This window comes from Oncorhynchus mykiss, unplaced genomic scaffold (assembly GCF_057628025.1).
Source record: "Oncorhynchus mykiss isolate SJ-2025 unplaced genomic scaffold, ASM5762802v1 scaffold96, whole genome shotgun sequence".
In the NCBI taxonomy this organism is placed as follows: Eukaryota; Metazoa; Chordata; class Actinopteri; order Salmoniformes; family Salmonidae; genus Oncorhynchus; species Oncorhynchus mykiss.
In genome coordinates, this window is record NW_028322095.1 from 1,332,501 (window position 1) to 1,354,413 (window position 21,913).

Here is a 21,913-nt window from a genome sequence, read left to right on the forward strand (position 1 = left end):
CACTATAGTCATCCATCTCACCTCATCCCCTCCAGTGTCTTTATGGACCTGGTAGATACCACTATAGTCATCCATCTCACCTCATCCGCTCCAGTGTCTGTATAGACCTGGTAGATACCACTATAGTCATCCATCTCACCTCATCCCCTCCAGTGTCTGTATAGACCTGGAAGATACCACTATAGTCATCCATCTCACATCATCCCCTCCAGTGTCTGTATGGACCTGGTAGATACCACTATAGTCATCCATCTCACCTCATCCCCTCCAGTGGCTGTATAGACCTGGTCGATACCACTATAGTCATCCATCTCACCTCATCCCCTCCAGTGTCTGTATAGACATGGTAGATACCACTATAGTCATCCATCTCACCTCATCCCCTCCAGTGTCTGTATGGATCTGGTAGATACCACTATAGTCATCCATCTCACCTCATCCCCTCCAGTGTCTGTATAGACCTGGTAGATACCACTATAGTCATCCATCTCACCTCATCCCCTCCAGTGTCTGTATGGACCTGGTAGATACCACTATAGTCATCCATCTCACCTCATCCCCTCCAGTGTCTGTATGGACCTGGTAGATACCACTATAGTCATCCATCTCACCTCATCCCCTCCAGTGTCTGTATGGACCTGGTAGATACCACTATAGTCATCCATCTCACCTCATCCCCTCCAGTGTCTGTATAGACATGGTAGATACCACTATAGTCATCCATCTCACCTCATCCCCTCCAGTGTCTGTATGGATCTGGTAGATACCACTATAGTCATCCATCTCACCTCATCCCCTCCAGTGTCTGTATAGACCTGGTAGATACCACTATACCACTGATCTATCTGACTGACCTGACTGATCTATCTGACTGACCTGACTGATCTATCTGACTGACCTGACTGATCTATATGACAGATCTAGCTGACTGACCTGACTGATCTACCCGACTGACCTGACTGATCTTTCTGACTGACCTGACTGATCTACCTGACTGACCTGACTGATCTACCTGACTGACCTGACTGATCTATATGACTGATCTATTTGATTGAGCTAGCTGATCTATCTGACTGACCTGACTGACCTGACTTACCTGACTTATCTCTATGATTTACCTAGTTGATCTATCTGACTGACCCGACTGACTTGACTGATCTACCTGACTGACTTGACTGATATATCTGACTGATCTGGCTGACCTGACTGATCTATCTGACTGACCTGACTGATCTATCTGACTGATCTATATGACTGATCTGGCTGATCTATCTGACTGATCTATATGGTTGACCTGACTGATCTACCCGACTGACCTGACTGGCGGATCTACCTGACTGACCTGACTGACCTGACGGATCTTCCTGACTGACCTGATGGATCTACCTGACTGACCCGACTTACCTGACTGATCTACCCAACTGACCTGACTGATCTTTCTGACTGACCTGACTGATCTTTCTGACTGACCTGACTGATCTTTCTGACTGACCTGACTGACCTGACTGATCTGACTGATCTACCGACTGACCTGACTGACCTGACTGATCTACCTGACTGACCTGACTGACCTATCTGACTGACCTGCCTGATCTTTCTGACTGACCTGACTGACTATATGATTGACCTAGCTGATCTATCTGACTGACCTGACTGACCTGACTGATCTACCCGACTGACCTGACTGACCTGACTGATCTACCTGACTGACCTAACTGATCTGTCTGACTGATCTACCAGACTGACCTGGCTGAAATATCTGACTGACCTGACTGATCTTTCTGACTGACCTGACTGATCTGTCTGACCTGACTGATCTACCAGACTGACCTGACGGATCTGTGGTGTAGCTGTATTCCCAGCTCCATATCTAAGAGGCTGTCTCTCTCTCTCTCTCTCTCTTCTCTCACCCTCCATGCCCTTGTCTGCAGTAGTCATAGCAGCACTACCACTTTTATTCTAGACATTACTGTGGACTGATTCACCCTGTCCTCCAGACTGACTCCATTCACTGTGAGGGGAAATTGACTTAATGATTTCACATTAGACTGACCAGTTCAGTTTAAACTAAAGCCTGTAGTGTCTAAACTTAGTTCCCTGCTCAGGGCCAGTAGACATTAATGGGACTTGAATAAATGGGATGGAGTATGTGGAGACACGCTTAGACGCTTAGACAGGCAGATTTATGTGGAGTACATACAGACACACACACACACACACACACACACACACACACACACACACACACACACACACACACACACACACACACACACACACACACACACACACACACACACACACACAGACACACATACACACATACAAACACATATACACACACACATATACACACACACACACACACACACACACACACACACACACACACACACACACACAGACACACACACACACACAGACACATTAGAGACCGTAGTCATTTTCCCCAGTCCTTTTCTCTTCAGTGCGTGTCCCAGCCCTGGTCTGATGTCACAGGGTTAGCTGAGGTTGTGGCAGCATGTGGAACACACTCAACAGTGCTGGGACTGTCACTAAGTCCTCCATGACACGGCCCTGTCCCCTAGCCAGCCTCTTGGTCTGGGACTGGACACCACAGACAGCTAACCCTGAGGGCCCAAGACATGGGACATTAACCAGCCCAAGTCAGCTTAGCCAGCTTCTTCTCTGTCCCCTAGAGAGCCCCCTAACCAGCCCCGTACACCCAGCCTCTTCTCTTCCCCCTAACCAGCCCCCTAACCAGCCCCGTAACCAGCCCCGTAACCAGCCCCCTAACCAGCCCCCTAACCAGCCCCCTAACCAGCCCCGTACACCCAGCCTCTTCTCTGCCCCCTAGACAGCCCCCTAACCAGCCCCCTAACCAGCCCCGTACACCCAGCCTCTTCTCTGCCCCCTAGACAGCCCCCTAACCACCCCCCTAACCAGCCCCGTACACCCAGCCTCTTCTCTGCCCCCTAGACAGCCCCCTAACCAGCCCCATACACCCAGCCTCTTCTCTGCCCCCTAGACAGCCCCCTAACCAGCCCCGTACACCCAGCCTCTTCTCTGACCCCTAGACAGCCCCCTAACCAGCCCCATACACCCAGCCTCTTCTCTTCCCCCTAGACAGCCCCCTAACCAGCCCCGTACACCCAGCCTCTTCTCTGCCCCCTAGACATCCCCCTAACCAGCCCCCTAACCAGCCCCATACACCCAGCCTCTTCTCTGCCCCCTAGACATCCCCCTAACCAGCCCCCTAACCAGCCCCGTACACCCAGCCTCTTCTCTTCCCCCTAGACATCCCCCTAACCAGCCCCCTAACCAGCCCCGTACACCCAGCCTCTTCTCTGACCCCTAGACATCCCCCTAACCAGCCCCATACACCCAGCCTCTTCTCTGCCCCCTAGACAGCCCCCTAACCAGCCCCGTACACCCAGCCTCTTCTCTGACCCCTAGACATCCCCCTAACCAGCCCCATACACCCAGCCTCTTCTCTGCCCCCTAGACAGCCCCCTAACCAGCCCCATACACCCAGCCTCTTCTCTTCCCCCTAGACATCCCCCTAACCAGCCCCCTAACCAGCCCCGTACACCCAGCCTCTTCTCTGACCCCTAGACATCCCCCTAACCAGCCCCATACACCCAGCCTCTTCTCTTCCCCCTAGACATCCCCCTAACCAGCCCCCTAACCAGCCCCGTACACCCAGCCTCTTCTCTGACCCCTAGACATCCCCCTAACCAGCCCCATACACCCAGCCTCTTCTCTGCCCCCTAGACAGCCCCCTAACCAGCCCCATACACCCAGCCTCTTCTCTTCCCCCTAGACATCCCCCTAACCAGCCCCCTAACCAGCCCCGTACACCCAGCCTCTTCTCTGACCCCTAGACATCCCCCTAACCAGCCCCATACACCCAGCCTCTTCTCTTCCCCCTAGACATCCCCCTAACCAGCCCCCTAACCAGCCCCGTACACCCAGCCTCTTCTCTGACCCCTAGACATCCCCCTAACCAGCCCCATACACCCAGCCTCTTCTCTGCCCCCTAGACAGCCCCCTAACCAGCCCCGTACACCCAGCCTCTTCTCTGCCCCCTAGACAGCCCCCTAACCAGCCCCGTACACCCAGCCTCTTCTCTGCCCCCTAGACAGCCCCCTAACCAGCCCCATACACCCAGCCTCTTCTCTTCCCCCTAGACATCCCCCTAACCAGCCCCCTAACCAGCCCCGTACACCCAGCCTCTTCCCTAGACATCCCCCTAACCAGCCCCATACACCCAGCCTCTTCTCTGCCCCCTAGACAGCCCCCTAACCAGCCCCCTAACCAGCCCCGTACACCCAGCCTCTTCTCTGCCCCCTAGACAGCCCCCTAACCAGCCCCGTACACCCAGCCTCTTCTCTGACCCCTAGACATCCCCCTAACCAGCCCCCTAACCAGCCCCGTACACCCAGCCTCTTCTCTGCCCCCTAGACATCCCCCTAACCAGCCCCCTAACCAGCCCCGTACACCCAGCCTCTTCTCTGACCCCTAGACATCCCCCTAACCAGCCCCCTAACCAGCCCCATACACCCAGCCTCTTCTCTGACCCCTAGACATCCCCCTAACCAGCCCCCTTAACCAGCCCCGTACACCCAGCCTCTTCTCTGCCCCCTAGACAGCCCCCTAACCAGCCCCGTACACCCAGCCTCTTCTCTGCCCCCTAGACATCCCCCTAACCAGCCCCCTAACCAGCCCCGTACACCCAGCCTCTTCTCTGACCCCTAGACAGCCCCCTATCCAGCCCCATACACCCAGCCTCTTCCTCTCCTACTGGGCCTTGACGTCACAGACAGCTAACCCCTGGGGAAGGCAGGGGAGGGGGAGGGTAGCCAGCTCAGCTGGGTCTTACGTGTGTACCCCTTGTTCTCACCCCTCACCCCCTCTATTCCCCCTGTATTCCCCCTCTAATTCCCCCTCTATATTCCCCCTCTAATTCCCACTCTATACCCCCTCTATTCCCCCTCTATACCCCCTCTATTCCCTATCTATTCCCCCTATTCCCCCTCTATACCCCCTCTATTCCCCCTCTATTCCCCCTCTATTCCCCCTCTATTCCCCCTCTATTCCCCCTATATACCCCCTCTATACCCCCTCTATTCCCCCTCTATACCCCCTCGATTAACACCTCTATACCCCCTCTATTCCCTCATCACCTCTCCCATGATTAGAGCAGGTGCCTGGCTGTCGTGAGCTGTGTGTGTGTCTCCGTTCAACCCCACCTTAGCACGGTTTGTATCTGTTGGGTTTGGGCGTGGCCTGCGGGCGTGGCCTGTTGGCGTGGCCTGTGGGCGTGGCCTGCATGGAACTGAAATTAGGAGAAGAAAGAGAAACATACATAAAGTTGGAGGCGTGGCCCTCCCTGTCCTCAAGTCAGTGTTGGAGGCGTGGCCCTTCCTGTCCTCAGGTCAGTGTTGGAGGCGTGGCCCTCCCTGTCCTCAGGTCAGTGTTGGAGGCGTGGCCCTCCTGTCCTCAGGTCAGTGTTGGAGGCGTGGCCCTCCCTGTCCTCAGGTCAGTGTTGGAGGCGTGGCACTCCCTGTCCTCAGGTCAGTGTTGGAGGCGTGGCCCTCCCTGTCCTCAGGTCAGTGTTGGAGGCGTGACACTCCCTGTCCTCAGGTCAGTGTTGGAGGCGTGGCCCTCCCTGTCCTCAGGTCAGTGTTGGAGGCGTGGCACTCCCTGTCCTCGGGTCAGTGTTGGAGGCATGGCCCTCCCTGTCCTCGGGTCAGTGTTGGAGGCATGGCCCTCCCTGTCCTCGGGTCAGTGTTGGAGGCATGGTCCTCCCTGTCCTCGGGTCAGTGTTGGAGGCATGGCCCTCCCTGTCCTCGGGTCAGTGTTGGAGGCATGGCCCTCCCTGTCCTCAGGTCAGTGTTGGAGACGTGGCCCTCCCTGTCCTCAGGTCAGTGTTGGAGGCCTTAGAGCTGCTTCCAACTAACACAGAGGAGGGAGGTAGGACAGGTCTGAGAACAGCTGTATAGGGCTTAGGCCTCAGGGCCAGAGGGAGGCAGGACAGACTTGAGAACAGCTGTATAGGGCTCAGGCCTCAGGGCAAAATCCAAACTTGCGTGATGTCGCACTACCAGTGACCATGCACTCTTATTGTGACCTCTAACCACTGACCTCTGACCCCTGTCCTCTGTCCAGGCCCAGAATGCCATGCTGGAGGCCCAGGCCAACACGGAGCTGTCAGAACGCATCGTTACTCTGGAACAGGAAGTGACTCGGCACAGAGAGGATTCTGGGAAGGCCCAGGTGGAGGTGGACCGATTGCTGGAGATCCTCAGAGAGATGGAGAATGAGAAAAACGACAAGGACAAGAAAATCAATGAACTGGAGAAGTAAGAGTGTGTGTTCTCTACAATAATATATAACCCCTGTCTGTCTGTCTGTCTGTCTGTCTGTCTGTATCTATCTGGCTTTCTGTCTGTCTGTCTGTCTGTCTGTCTATCTATATCTATCTGGCTTTCTGTCTGTCTGTCTGTCTATCTATCTATCTGGCTTTCTGTTTGCCTGTCTGTCTATCTATCTATCTGGCTTTCTGTCTGCCTTTGCCTGTCTGTCTGTCTGTCTGTCTGTCTGTCTGTCTGTCTGTCTGTCTGTCTGTCTGTCTGTCTGTCTGTCTGTGTTCCAGTATGTATGTTCATCTGTTGTGTTCTTTGTAAACTCTTACGGTTCCTCCATCTCAGTCCTTCACCCCTGTCTGTAACTACTGGCAGTACTGTAGACGTGTGTCCTCATGCTATAGTGCTCTTTGTGAATGTGTGTGTGTGTGTGTGTGTGTGTGTGTGTGTGTGTGTGTGTGTGTGTGTGTGTGTGTGTGTGTGTGTGTGTGTACGTGTCTGTGTACCATTATGTCTGTATCCGCCTGGCTCTCAGACGGCCGGCCCCCTCTCGCTCCCACCTGTGGCGTTCCCATGAGCCTCAGCAGGTGTCGACCTCTGTGACCTCTGGCTCTCAGCCAATGGGAGGGCTAGTTTCGGACTGTCATGGTCACAATCACTCCAGCGTTATAAATCACCTAAACACTCCCCTATACTCCATTATAAATCACCTAAACACTCCCCTATACTCCATTATAAATCACCTGAACACTCCCCTATACTCCATTATAAATCACCTAAACACTCCCCTATACTCCATTATAAATCACCTAAACACTCCCCTATACTCCATTATAAATCACATAAACACTCCCCTATACTCCATTATAAATCACCTAAACACTCCCCTATACTCCATTATAAATCACCTGAACACTCCCCTATACTCCATTATAAATCACCTAAACACTCCCCTATACTCCATTATAAATCACCTAAACACTCCCCTATACTCCATTATAAATCACCTAAACACCCCCATATACTCCATTATAAATCACCTAAACACTCCCCTATACTCCATTATAAATCACCTAAACTCCTAAGGGTTTACTCCAAGGGTTTACTCTAAGGGTTTACTCTAAGGGTTTACTCTAAGGGTTTACTCTAAGGGTTTACTCTAAGGGTTTACTCTAAGGGTTTACTCTAATGGTTTACTCTAATGGTTTACTCTAAGGGTTTACTCTAAGGGTTTACTCTAAGGGTTTACTCTAAGGGTTTACTCTAAGGGTTTACTCCTAAGGGTTTACTCTAAGGGTTTACTCTAAGGGTTTACTCTAAGGGTTTACTCTAATGGTTTACTCTAAGGGTTTACTCTAAGGGTTTACTCTAATGGTTTACTCTAAGGGTTTGCTCTAAGGTTTTACTCTAAGGTTTTACTCTTGGCCCCTGAAGCCAGATTAGCCAACCCCTCACACGTTCACTACACCTCCTACTCGGCTCCATTGTTTTAGTGCCTTGATGATGCTTTTCCCCTGGTGGTATAGTGAGTTACAGCTTATGGTAATGGAGGCTGTTGTGTACGGTGGCCTGTAGGGATCATGTTGTCTGTGGAGTGTAGATGTGGGTGGAACCCCTGGTACTCTGATCAATGTGTATCAGCACCTCTTTATTCAACACAGCTCTCACACAGCCTCCACCCCACTTAGCATGCAGGAGAGGCTGACTATTCAACACAGCCTCCACCCCACTTAGCATGCAGGAGAGACTGACTATTCAACACAGCCTCCACCCCACTTAGCATGCAGGAGAGGCTGACTATTCAACACAGCCTCCACCCCACTTAGCATGCAGGAGAGGCTGACTATTCAGCACAGCCTCCACCCCACTTAGCATGCAGGAGAGGCTGACAATTCAACACAGCTCTCACACTGCCTCCACCCCACTTAGCATGCAGGAGAGGCTGACTATTCAACACAGCCTCCACCCCACTTAGCATGCAGGAGAGGCTGACTATTCAACACAGCCTCCACCCCACTTAGCATGCAGGAGAGGCTGACTATTCAACACAGCCTCCACCCCACTTAGCATGCAGGAGAGGCTGACTATTCAGCACAGCCTCCACCCCACTTAGCATGCAGGAGAGGCTGACAATTCAACACAGCTCTCACACTGCCTCAACCCCACTTAGCATGCATGAGAGGCTGACTATTCAACACAGCCTCCACCCCACTTAGCATGCAGGAGAGGCTGACTATTCAACACAGCCTCCACCCCACTTAGCATGCAGGAGAGGCTGACTATTCAACACAGCCTCCACCCCACTTAGCATGCAGGAGAGGCTGACTATTCAACACAGCCTCCACCCCACTTAGCATGCAGGAGAGGCTGACTATTCAACACAGCCTCCACCCCACTTAGCATGCAGGAGAGGCTGACTATTCAGCACATCCTCCACCCCACTTAGCATGCAGGAGAGGCTGACAATTCAACACAGCTCTCACACTGCCTCAACCCCACTTAGCATGCATGAGAGGCTGACTATTCAACACAGCCTCCACCCCACTTAGCATGCAGGAGAGGCTGACTATTCAACACAGCCTCCACCCCACTTAGCATGCAGGAGAGGCTGACTATTCAACACAGCCTCCACCCCACTTAGCATGCAGGAGAGGCTGACTATTCAACACAGCCTCCACCCCATTTAGCATGCAGGAGAGGCTGACTATTCAACACAGCCTCCACCCCACTTAGCATGCAGGAGAGGCTGACTATTCAACACAGCCTCCACCCCATTTAGCATGCAGGAGAGGCTGACTATTCAACACAGCCTCCACCCCATTTAGCATGCAGGAGAGGCTGACTGGCAAGGGCACAATTGTTGTGTCTGTCTGTCTGCATGTCTGTTTCATTTCCTAGTCTGAGTTTGTGTCTGTATATACAACTGTCTGAGTGTGTATGTCTTTGAGTATGTGTCTGTGCGTGTGTGTCTCTGTGTGTGTGTGTGTCTGTCTCTACAACTGTGTGTGTGTGTGTGTGTGTGTGTGTGTGTGTGTGTGTGTGTGTGTGTGTGTGTGTGTGCGTGTGTGCGTGTGTATCTCTGTGTGTGTGTGTGTGTGTGCGTGTGTATCTCTGTGTGTGTCTCTCTGTGTCAGTGTGTGTCTGTCTCTATAACTGTGTGTGTGTGTGTGTATATGTGTGTGTGTGTGTGTGTCTGTGTCTGTGTGTCTGTATATACAGCTGTCTGAGTGTGTTTTAGTCCACGTGGACTAATTGGTGATAATTAATTGTAGGCTACTTTAGGATTTCTTCCATCTCTGTCTCTGTATAAATACATCAAATAATGAATAATGCAGCACTTCAAAACAGCCTTGATGCTGTGTGTGTTTGTGTGTGTGTGTGTGTGTGTGTGTGTGTGTGTGTGTGTGTGTGTGTGTGTGTGTGTGTGTGTGTGTGTGTGTGTGTGTGTGTGTGTGTGTGCGTGTGTGCGTGTGTGTGTGTGTGTGTTAGCGTGCGTGTGCGTGTCTGTGTCTGTGTCTGTGTCTGTGTCTGTTGTGTCTGTGTCTGTGTCTGTGTCTGTGTCTGTGTGTGTGTGTGTGTGTGTGTGTGTGTGTGTGTGTGTGTGTGTGTGTGTGTGTGTGTGTGTGTGTGTGTGTGTGTTGTGTGTGTCATTAGGGGGTGTGAACTGACGTCTGGAACTAAATCTGCCGAGCTTTTCCTCTGGGCCATTAATGCAGGCACTTTGCCTGCCTCCCAAATGGCTCCCTATTCCCTACCTAGTGCACTACTTTCAACCAGAATCCTACCTAGTGCACTACTTTCAACCAGAATCCTACATAGTGCACTACTTTCAACCAGAATCCTACGTAGTGCTCTACTTTCAACCAGAATCCTACGTAGTGCACTACTTTCAACCAGAATCCTACGTAGTGCACTACTTTCAACCAGAATCCTACATAGTGCACTACTTTCAACCAGAATCCTACGTAGTGCTCTACTTTCAACCAGAATCCTACGTAGTGCACTACTTTCAACCAGAATCCTACGTAGTGCACTACTTTCAATCAGAATCCTACATAGTGCACTACTTTCAACCAGAATCCTACGTAGTGCACTACTTTCAATCAGAATCCTACATAGTGCACTACTTTCAACCAGAATCCTACGTAGTGCACTACTTTCAACCAGAATCCTACGTAGTGCACTACTTTCAACCAGAATCCTACGTAGTGCACTACTTTCAATCAGAATCCTACATAGTGCACTACTTTCAACCAGAATCCTACGTAGTGCACTACTTTCAATCAGAATCCTACATAGTGCACTACTTTCAACCAGAATCCTACGTAGTGCACTACTTTCAATCAGAATCCTACATAGTGCACTACTTTCAACCAGAATCCTACATAGTGCACTACTTTCAACCAGAATCCTACGTAGTGCACTACTTTCAACCAGAATCCTACGTAGTGCACTACTTTCAATCAGAATCCTACATAGTGCACTACTTTCAACCAGAATCCTACGTAGTGCACTACTTTCAATCAGAATCCTACATAGTGCACTACTTTCAACCAGAATCCTACGTAGTGCACTACTTTCAATCAGAATCCTACATAGTGCACTACTTTCAACCAGAATCCTACATAGTGCACTACTTTCAACCAGAACCCTACATAGTGCACTACTTTCAACCAGAATCCTACATAGTGCACTACTTTCAACCAGAACCCTACATAGTGCACTACTTTCAACCAGAACCCTACATAGTGCACTACTTTCAACCAGAATCCTACGTAGTGCACTACTTTCAATCAGAATCCTACATAGTGCACTACTTTCAACCAGAATCCTACATAGTGCACTACTTTCAACCAAAACCCTACATAGTGCACTACTTTCAACCAGAACCCTACGTAGTGCACTACTTTCAACCAGAACCCTACGTAGTGCACTACTTTCAACCAGAACCCTACGTAGTGCACTACTTTCAATCAGAATCCATAGCACTATATAGGGACAAAGGTGTCACCTGAGATGCATGACTGACCCCAGATCTCTGTAGCCTTACTGGGTCCTGCTTTCACACCAGACAGACAGACACCCTGCCTCCCTCTCTACAATGAACAGCTAAATCACATGACAAGTTGTGTTTAGCTGCACCTGCTCTGTTCTGTGCCAAGAGTCAGTAGAACATGTAGAATGTGGTTCCAGGTGTGTTAGGGGGAGGAGGGGGTGTGTGAGGGGGGGGGGGGGGGGGGGGGGGGGCTATTGAACAGCATGAGTGGGTCTCTGGCTGTGCTGCTCTCCCTCTCTCATTAAAAACATTAGGAGGCATCCACTCTCTCTCTCGCTCTCTTTCTCTCTCTCTGTCTCTCTCTCAGCTGTGTGTGTGTGTGTGTGCCTGCATGTTTTCCGGAAGCTTCCACTGGAGAGGATAGTGGGGGGTGAGGGCGCTCTCTCACCCCTTTGACCCCGGGCAGAAACCAGTGGGCACGTCAGCCAGGCCCCCTGCAGTATGTCTCTGTCAGAACCATGCTCACAACTGACGGCTGCTTGGCACAGTCACAACATCACGCAAGCATTCACACACACACATTCTGCTCCCTGCCAACCAACAGTGGTGGCTTCTGGCCAGAGCAGGGCAGGAGAGCACAGAGAGGGGCAGAGGTCGGGTACGTGACTGCTATACTAAGAGAAGAGAGGGAAACTGGTCGAGGAAGAGAGAAGTTAGAGAGTGTGGAACAGGAGAGGAGAAAGAGAAGTGACTTGGTGGAGGAAAAACTGTCTGTTATCTCCTTCACCAGCCTGTCTGTTACCTCCTTCACCAGCCTGTCTGTTACCTCCTTCACCAGCCTGTCTGTTACCTCCTTCACCAGCCTGTCTGTTACCTCCTTCACCAGCCTGTCTGTTACCTCCTTCACCAGCCTGTCTGTTACCTCCTTCACCAGCCTGTCTGTTACCTCCTTCACCAGCCTCTCTGTTACCTCCTTCACCAGCCTGTCTGTTACCTCCTTCACCAGCCTGTCTGTTACCTCCTTCACCAGCCTGTCTGTTACCTCCTTCACCAGCCTGTCTGTTATCTCCTTCACCAGCCTGTCTGTTATCTCCTTCACCAGCCTGTCTGTTACCTCCTTCACCGGCCTGTCTGTTACCTCCTTCACCAGCCTGTCTGTTATCTCCTTCACCAGCCTGTCTGTTACCTCCTTCACCAGCCTGTCTGTTATCTCCTTCACCAGCCTGTCTGTTATCTCCTTCACCAGCCTGTCTGTTACCTCCTTCACCAGCCTGTCTGTTACCTCCTTCACCAGCCTGTCTGTTACCTCCTTCACCAGCCTGTCTGTTACCTCCTTCACCGGCCTGTCTGTTACCTCGTTCACCAGCCTGTCTGTTACCTCCTTCACCAGCCTGTCTGTTACCTCCTTCACCAGCCTGTCTGTTACCTCTTTCACCAGCCTGTCTGTTACCTCCTTCACCAGCCTGTCTGTTACCTCCTTCACCAGCCTGTCTGTTACCTCCTTCACCAGCCTGTCTGTTATCTCCTTCACCAGCCTTTCTGTTACCTCCTTCACCAGCCTGTCTGTTACCTCCTTCACCAGCCTGTCTGTTACCTCCTTCACCAGCCTGTCTGTTACCTCCTTCACCAGCCTGTCTGTTACCTCCTTCACCAGCCTGTCTGTTACCTCCTTCACCAGCCTGTCTGTTACCTCCTTCACCAGCCTGTCTGTTATCTCCTTCACCAGCCTGTCTGTTACCTCCTTCACCAGCCTGTCTGTTATCTCCTTCACCAGCCTGTCTGTTACCTCCTTCACCAGCCTGTCTGTTACCTCCTTCACCAGCCTGTCTGTTACCTCCTTCACCAGCCTGTCTGTTACCTCCTTCACCAGCCTGTCTGTTATCTCCTTCACCAGCCTGTCTGTTACCTCCTTCACCAGCCTGTCTGTTATCTCCTTCACCAGCCTGTCTGTTACCTCCTTCACCAGCCTGTCTGTTACCTCCTTCACCAGCCTGTCTGTTACCTCCTTCACCAGCCTGTCTGTTACCTCCTTCACCAGCCTGTCTGTTATCTCCTTCACCAACCTGTCTGTTACCTCCTTCACCAGCCTGTCTGTTACCTCCTTCACCATCCTGTCTGTTACCTCCTTCACCATCCTGTCTGTTACCTCCTTCACCAGCCTGTCTGTTACCTCCTTCACCAGCCTATCTGTTATCTCCTTCACCAGCCTGTCTGTTACCTCCTTCACCAGCCTGTCTGTTACCTCCTTCACCAGCCTGTCTGTTACCTCCTTCACCAGCAAGTCTGTTCTATTCCAGTTCTATTCCATATGTTGTATATTTCTAGACACCTGTCAGTTTGGGCCAGAATGAAGCCATCACCATGTTCTCCCACCTCTCTACATCAGGTCCAGAAGGACATCTGAAAGCCATTGACAGAGACAGAGACACACTGAATCCCTGTCTCTACATCAGGTCCAGAAGGACATCTGACAGCCATTGACAGAGACAGGGACACACTGAATCCCTGTCTCTACATCAGGTCAAGAAGGACATCTGATAGCCATTGACAGAGACAGAGACACACTGAATCCCTGTCTCTACATCAGGTCCAGAAGGACATCTGACAGCCATTGACCGAGACAGAGACAGAGACACACTGAGGGAGGGAGGGAGGGAGGGAGGGAGGGAGGGAGGGAGGGAGGGAGGGAGGGAGGGAGGGAGGGAGAGGGAGGGAGGGAGGGAGGGAGGGAGGGAGAGGGAGGGAGGGAGGGAGGTAGAGGGAGGGAGGGAGGGAGGGAGGGAGGGAGAGGGCGAGGGAGCGAGAGAGGGAGTGAGAGAGGGAGGGGGAGGGAGGGAGGGAGAGAGGGAGGGAGAGAGGGAGAGGGAGGGAGGGAGGGATAGAGGGAGGGAGAGGGAGGGAGAGAGGGAGAGGGAGGGAGAAAGAGAGAGAGAGAGAGGGAGGGAGGGAGGGAAATGGAGAAGGAGACTAAATGTGATGCGTGGTGTCCGTTCAAAGCTAGAGTATGAAGTCTAGTGTTTGTCACAGAAACAGGAGGAATTGTGGGTTATTTTTAAAAAGCTGCTCACATCTGTCTCTGGCTCACATGGCTCAGAGGAGAACCCCGAGGCAACATAGATTCTAACCAGACAGGTGAAATCAATCCATGTGGAACCTCACTGCTGCCCCCGTCAGGTGAAACTAAGTGTCGGTCTGCTGTTCAATGCTGTCTGTCTGTCTGTCTGTCTGTCTGTCTGTCTGTCTGTCTGTCTGTCTGGCTGGCTGTCTGTCTGTCTGTCTGTCTATCTTCCGGTCTGTCTGTCTGTCTGTCTGTCTGTCTGTCTGTCTGTCTGTCTGTCTGTCTGTCTGTCTGTCTGTCTGTCTGTCTCATCCTTTTTCACTTCCTCTCTCTCTCTTCTTCTCTCTTTCTATCTAGTCTTTGTGCTCTAAATGCTGATGTCCCGTCTGTAGCACGTCACAGTAGAACTCCAAGTAGAACCTCTTTTAGAATGTTAGTTCCTGCTTACTAACCAAGCTCTCTGTGTGTGTTTTCTCTCCTCGCCTCCCTCCTTCTCTCTCTCATGTTCTCTCCTCGCCTCCCTCCTTCTCTCTCTCTCATGTTCTCTCCTCGCCTCCCTCCTTCTCTCTCTCTCATGTTCTCTCCTCGCCTCCCTCCTTCTCTCTCTCATGTTCTCGCCTCCCTCCTTCTCTCTCTCTCATGTTCTCTCCTCGCCTCCCTCCTTCTCTCCCTCTCATGTTCTCTCCTCGCCTCCCTCCTTCTCTCTCTCTCATGTTCTCTCCTTCTCTTCTATATGTGCCCTGGAACGCTGCTCTCTTCTCTACAGTTTTGCTTCAAGGTCAGTATTGCTTATCTGTCCCCTTTCCTTCCATTTCTCCTCTGACCTGCTGTTGTTGTGAAAATGGGCTGGATGGTTCTGGTGGGATACAGAGGATCTCCACTACGGCCTATTTATTGCCTTTACCTCCCTTATCTTACCTTATTTGCACACACTGTATATAGCCTTTCTACTGTATTATTGACTGTATGTTTGTTTATTCCATGTGTGACTCTGTGTTGTTGTTTGTGTCGAACTGCTGTGCTTTATCTTGGCCAGGTAGCAGTTGTAAATGAGAACTTGTTCTCAACTAGCCGAACTGGTTAAATAAAAGGTGAAATAAAAAATATATTTAAAAAATCCTCAACAACATCATCGTAGAGATAATCAACCGTACATGTCACCGTTTTATAATGATAACCAGGGGAAAACCTGAAGACCAACAGGAAGAGATCTATCCCTCTTCTTCACTATCTCAGCTGGTTATTATATTATTACCTCAGCTGGTTATTATATTATTATCTCAGCTGGTTATTATATTATTACGTCAGCTGGTTATTATATTATTACCTCAGCTGGTTATTATATTATTACCTCAGCTGGTTATTATATTATTATCTCAGCTGGTTATTATATTATTACCTCAGCTGGTTATTATATTATTACCTCAGCTGGTTATTATATTATTATCTCAGCTGGTTATTATATTATTACCTCAGCTGGTTATTATATTATTACCTCAGCTGGTTATTATATTATTACCTCAGGTGGTTATTATATTATTACCTCAGCTGGTTATTATATTATTACCTCAGCTGGTTATTATATTATTACCTCAGGTGGTTATTATATTATTACCTCAGGTGGTTATTATATTATTACCTCAGCTACCTCAGCTGGTTATTATAGTATTACCTCAGCTGGTTATTATATTATTACCTCAGCTACCTCAGCTGGTTATTATATTATTACCTCAGCTGGTTATTATATTATTACCTCAGCTGGTTATTATATTATTACCTCAGCTGGTTATTATATTATTACCTCAGGTGGTTATTATATTATTACCTCAGGTGGTTATTATATTATTACCTCAGCTACCTCAGCTGGTTATTATAGTATTACCTCAGCTGGTTATTATATTATTACCTCAGCTACCTCAGCTGGTTATTATATTATTACCTCAGCTGGTTATTATATTATTACCTCAGCTGGTTATTATATTATTACCGTAGCTGGTTATTATAGTATTACCTCAGCTGGTTATTATATTATTACCTCAGATGGTTATTATATTATTACCGTAGCTGGTTATTATAGTATTACCTCAGCTGGTTATTATATTATTACCTCAGCTGGTTATTATTATTGTTATCTCAGCTGGTTATTATTATTGTTATCTTATTATCTTAGCTGGCTATGAGATTATTACCTCAGCTGGTTATTTTATTATTACCGTAGCTGGTTATTATAGTATTACCTCAGCTGGTTATTATATTATTACCTCAGCTGGTTATTATATTATTACCTCAGCTGGTTATTATATTATTACCTCAGCTGGTTATTATAGTATTATCTCAGCTAGTTATTATAGTATTACCTCAGCTGGTTATTATATTATTACCTCAGCTGGTTATTATATTATTATCTCAGCTGGTTATTATATTATTACCTCAGCTGGTTATTATATTATTACCTCAGCTGGTTATTATATTATTACCTCAGCTGGTTATTATATTATTATCTCAGCTGGTTATTATATTATTACCTCAGCTGGTTATTATATTATTACCTCAGCTGGTTATTATATTATTACCTCAGCTGGTTATTATATTATTACCTCAGCTGGTTATTATATTATTACCTCAGCTGGTTATTATAGTATTATCTCAGCTAGTTATTATAGTATTACCTCAGCTGGTTATTATATTATTACCTCAGCCGGTTATTATATTATTATCTCAGCTGGTTATTATATTATTACCTCAGCTGGTTATTATATTATTACCTCAGCTGGTTATTATATTATTACCTCAGCTGGTTATTATATTATTATCTCAGCTGGTTATTATATTATTACCTCAGCTGGTTATTATATTATTACCTCAGCTGGATATTATATTCTTACCTCAGCTGGTTATTATATTATTATCTCAGCTGGTTATTATATTATTACCTCAGCTGGTTATTATATTATTACCTCAGCTGGATTGAGGTCATATTATTATTGTTGCCTTTGTGACATGCTCCATCAGTCTGTCAGTGCTGGGGAGGGGAAGGCCATGTCTGCATCTGAAATGGCATTCTATTCCCTATGTAGTGCACTACTTTTGACCAAGGCCCATGGGGCCCTATAAAGGTAATATAGTGCCATTTGAGAGACAGCTCATGTCTTTGTGGTTCCACAGTGATCCGGCGAGGTCTGTGTCTGTTTCCAGCCCCAGCTAAGGCTCACTGTAGGCAGCCTGGATCTGCTGAGCACGTCCCTGTCTCTGGATGTGGTGCAATCGTCGGTCGGGTCTTTTTCCGTTAGCCTTGGCTGGGGCAGAACATGTCGGCCTGGTCTGGTTGGTCTGAGGCTACACCGCCATGTGGTACCAGATTAGCCAGCCAGGGTAGGGGGTGTGTTGCCTTCCCACAACCCACCTCTTCGCTCCACCTCTGTCATAACATAGATGTTACTGTTACAGCCACTGCCTCTGAGAAACAGCAGACCCTGTCCACTCGTTAGCGGGCCATGGTCCAAGCTCCGGCCCCAGCTCTCTGGCAATGTAGTGCATCGATCCCTGTAACCTATCCCATCTCCACCCTGGTTCACCCTTCCCTGAGCCTGAGAACACCCAGCTAACAACACACCATGGCTGGGTTCCTCTGTTTAGCCTCCCCCTTCCAGAGCTTTCTGTAGCATCCGTGCCAATGCTAACCGCTAACCACAACGCCACGGGTCGGATCGTACGAGTTCTGCCGTGTTGTCCAATCAGGCTTTAGTCTGCCTCAGCTGTGTGAGAATAGAACACTCCCGCGTGGTCGAGGCGGGAAAGGAAATCAATGGAGGCGTCCCAAATAGCAGCCTCTTCCCTTCATAGTGCACTACGTTTAACTAGAACACTGTGGGCCATGGTCAAAAGGAGTGCACTACATAAGGATTAGAGTAGCAATTGGACCGCGTCGGTTCTTTCACCTCGGCCCCGGCACTCGAGCGTTCATCTTTACGACACCGACCGCTCCCTGGCAACGCTAGCTAAACGCCAACGCCAGGCCCAGCCAATGAGGCCAGTGTCAGCGTCCTGCTAGCCAATGTAAAGACCCCGGGTCGTAGAGAGGGGGGAAAGGAAAACAACCATCAACAATCTTCTGACTGACATTCTGGGGGAAGCGTGTGCCTGTGGCTTTAGCTGTAATGCTGGTCTTACTGCTGCGTCCCAAATGAAACCCTATGCCCAATGTAGTGCACTACTGTTGACCAGGGCCCGTAGGGTAGTGCACTATATAGGGAATAGAGTGGTATTTTAGAATGAGGTTTGTCTTTGATGGTGCAGGTCATGCTTTTATGAGAGCCAAACAGTCAATGTCCTTAGTTGACTTTGTGCTGTTTATCCAATTTTGGGCTTGGAGCGTGGGATGTGGTGTGTCTGTGTGTGTCTGTGTCTGTGTGTGTGTGTGTGTGGGGGGGGGGGGGGGTACACAGTCAGAACCAGCCCTGTCAGAGCTTTAGCCCACGTTTAAAGGGGGGAAATCAGACATTTAGATACTCTGAGACCAACAGATATGAAAGACCTACACTGTAGCCATCATCCCCTCAACTCCTCTCCTCTCCCCTCTGCTCCTCCTCTCCCCTCCTCTCCTCGCCCCTACTCTCCCTTTCCCTCCTTTCAACGCAGATCCTCTCCCCTCTGCTCCTCCTCTCCTCTCCTCTCCCGTCCTCTCGTCTCGTCTCCTCTCCTTTCCCGTCCTCTCCTCTCCTCTCCTCTCGTCTCCTCTCCTCTCCTGTCCTCTCCTCCCCTATCCTCTCTATCCCCCTCCTACCTCCTCTCCTCTCCTCTCCTCTCCTCTCTATCCCCCTCCTACCTCGTCTCCTCTCTATCCCCCTCCTACCTCCTCTCCTCTCCTCTCTATCCCTCTCCTACCTCCTCTCCTCTCCTCTCCTCTCTATCCCCCTCCTACCTCCTCTCCTCTCCTCTCCTCTCCTCTCCTCTCCTCTCCTCTCCTCTGCTCTCCTCTCCTCTCCTCTCCTCTCCTCTCCTCTCCTCTCCTCTCCTCTCCTCTCCTCTCCTCTCCTCTCCTCTCCTCTCTCGATGGTTGTGTATGTATTTCTCTATACAGATGGCATCTTCATTTCGAACCATCCCTATAATTATTTCCTCTGCTCCTCTCATTTTAGGGTCTCATTTTGTTTGGTCACTGACAATGACTCCTTTTGAATCAGGCAATTGTGCAGGAGCCTTCAAATAGACCCATTGGGCTTTAGAAGCGGTCCTATAGGGGTCCTCTGGGAGTTGATCTGCACTCTGCCTGCCTGGTCCTAAAAGGTGCCGTCTCCCCCCTTATCAAATAGTAATAATAGCCATGTAGGCAGAGGCAGTAAGCTGGTACTATTATTATAAACACAGATCATTGACTCCTACCAGACAACTGGGGTTCTTTCCCAGGCGTCTTCTGACCACAATAAAGTTAAATAACAAACTAGATCCTTCATCTCACTTTCAAAGGAACATTTGATACAGATATAAAAATAATAAAAAATAAATCACTGATGTTTTCATGGTAATTCAGGGATAAGTCGTTTTATGAAATCTAGACTCTAGAAGTAAACCCCCTGTAGCCAAAATAATTTCCTATCAAATATTAATGTCAGGAGGAATGAAAATTACTTTTAGATGCAACATTAATATCCACTCCTTAATTATTTTTCTGAATTTGAAGACCATGTAAATAATGGTAATTCAAAGTTTGAAAACATTAAAGCTTCATGAAGTTTGAGAATCAAAGTAATCCCTGCTCCCAAAGTAATCCCTGCTCCCAAAGTAATCCCTGCTCCCAAAGTAATCCCTGCGCCCAAAGTAATCCCTGCTCCCAAAGTAATCCCTGCTCCCAAAGTAATCCCTGCTCCCAAAGTAATCCCTGCTCCCAAAGTAATCCCTGCTCCCAAAGTAATCCCTGCTCCCAAAGAAACTGACATAAAGCTGTGTGTGTGTGTGTGTGTGTGTGTGTGTGTGTGTGTGTGTGTGTGTGTGTGTGTGCGTGTGCGTGCGTGCGTGCGTGCGTGCGTGCGTGCGTCCAAATCTCTCTCTCCTGAGCAGAACACTGGCTTTTATATAGCTTCAGAATGAATGTGTAATTGGAGACAGCTGTGTCTTGACGAGGGGGCGGGGCCAGCTCTCCAATTAGCCCTGGAGTCGACCAATCAGCTGTTTGAGGGATTTCAGGAAGCCATTTCCTGAAATAAAACACATGCAAATACACAAACTACAACACATAAACTGGGGAACGTAACAGTGCGTGTGCGCGTGTGTGTGATTACTTAGCATGTGTGAGCACGCACAGCGCAGCACAGTATGTGGGGCCCTTCTGCCCTAAGCGTTGTGTTGTGTTGATTGTGTTGGTTGTGTTGGTTGTGTTGTGTTGGTTGTGTTGTGTTGGTTGTGTTGGTTGTGTTGATTGTGTTGTGTTGTTGTGTTGTGTTGGTTGTGTTTGTTGTGTTGGTTGTGTTGGTTGTGTTGTTTGTTGTGTTGGTTGTGTTGGTTGTGTGTGTTGTGTTGGTTGTGTTGATTGTGTTGTGTTGTTGTGTTGTGTTGGATGTGTTGTGTTGTGTTGGTTGTGTTGTGTTGTGTTGGTTGTGTTGTGTTGTGTTGTGTTGGTTGTGTTGGTTGTGTTGTGTTGGTTGTGTTGGTTGTGTGTGTTGTGTTGTGTTGTGTTGGTTGTGTTGGTTGTGTTGTGTTGGTTGTGTAGTGTTGGTTGTGTTGTGTTGTGTTGGTTGTGTTGTGTTGGTTGTGTTGTGTTGTGTTGGTTGTGTTGTGTTGGTTGTGTTGTGTTGTGTTGGTTGTGTTGATTGTGTTGTGTTGGTTGTGTTGTGTTGTGTTGTGTTGGTTGTGTTGGTTGGTTGTGTTGTGTTGGTTGTGTTGTGTTGTGTTGGTTGTGTTGTGTTGTGTTGGTTGTGTTGTGTTGGTTGTGTTGTGTTGTGTTGGTTGTGTTGTGTTGGTTGTGTTGTGTTGGTTGTGTTGTGTTGTGTTGGTTGTGTTGTGTTGTGTTGGTTGTGTTGGTTGTGTTGTGTTGTGTTGGTTGTGTTGTGTTGGTTGTGTTGTGTTGGTTGTGTTGTGTTGTGTTGGTTGTGTTGTGTTGGTTGTGTTGTGTTGGTTGTGTTGTGTTGTGTTGGTTGTGTTGTGTTGGTTGTGTTGTGTTGGTTGTGTTGTGTTGTGTTGGTTGTGTTGTGTTGTGTTGGTTGTGTTGTGTTGTGTTGGTTGTGTTGGTTGTGTGTGTTGTGTTGTGTTGTGTTGGTTGTGTTGGTTGTGTTGTGTTGGTTGTGTAGTGTTGGTTGTGTTGTGTTGTGTTGGTTGTGTTGTGTTGGTTGTGTTGTGTTGTGTTGGTTGTGTTGTGTTGGTTGTGTTGTGTTGTGTTGGTTGTGTTGTGTTGTGTTGGTTGTGTTGTGTTGGTTGTGTTGTGTTGGTTGTGTTGTGTTGGTTGTGTTGTGTTGTGTTGGTTGTGTTGTGTTGTGTTGGTTGTGTTGGTTGTGTTGT

General features: G+C 48.9%; 1 protein-coding gene across 2 annotated transcripts in view; it reads left to right on the forward strand.

The window, feature by feature from the left end:
- LOC149970076 (ELKS/Rab6-interacting/CAST family member 1-like) overlaps window positions 1–21,913 on the forward strand; it is a 534,697-nt gene that overhangs the window by 193,089 nt on the left and 319,695 nt on the right. For both annotated transcript variants that reach the window (XM_090228733.1, XM_090228734.1), the window contains one exon: window positions 6,172–6,365. In XM_090228733.1, the coding sequence (XP_090084859.1) occupies window positions 6,172–6,365 (194 nt within the window). The remainder of the gene's footprint in view (window positions 1–6,171; window positions 6,366–21,913) is intronic.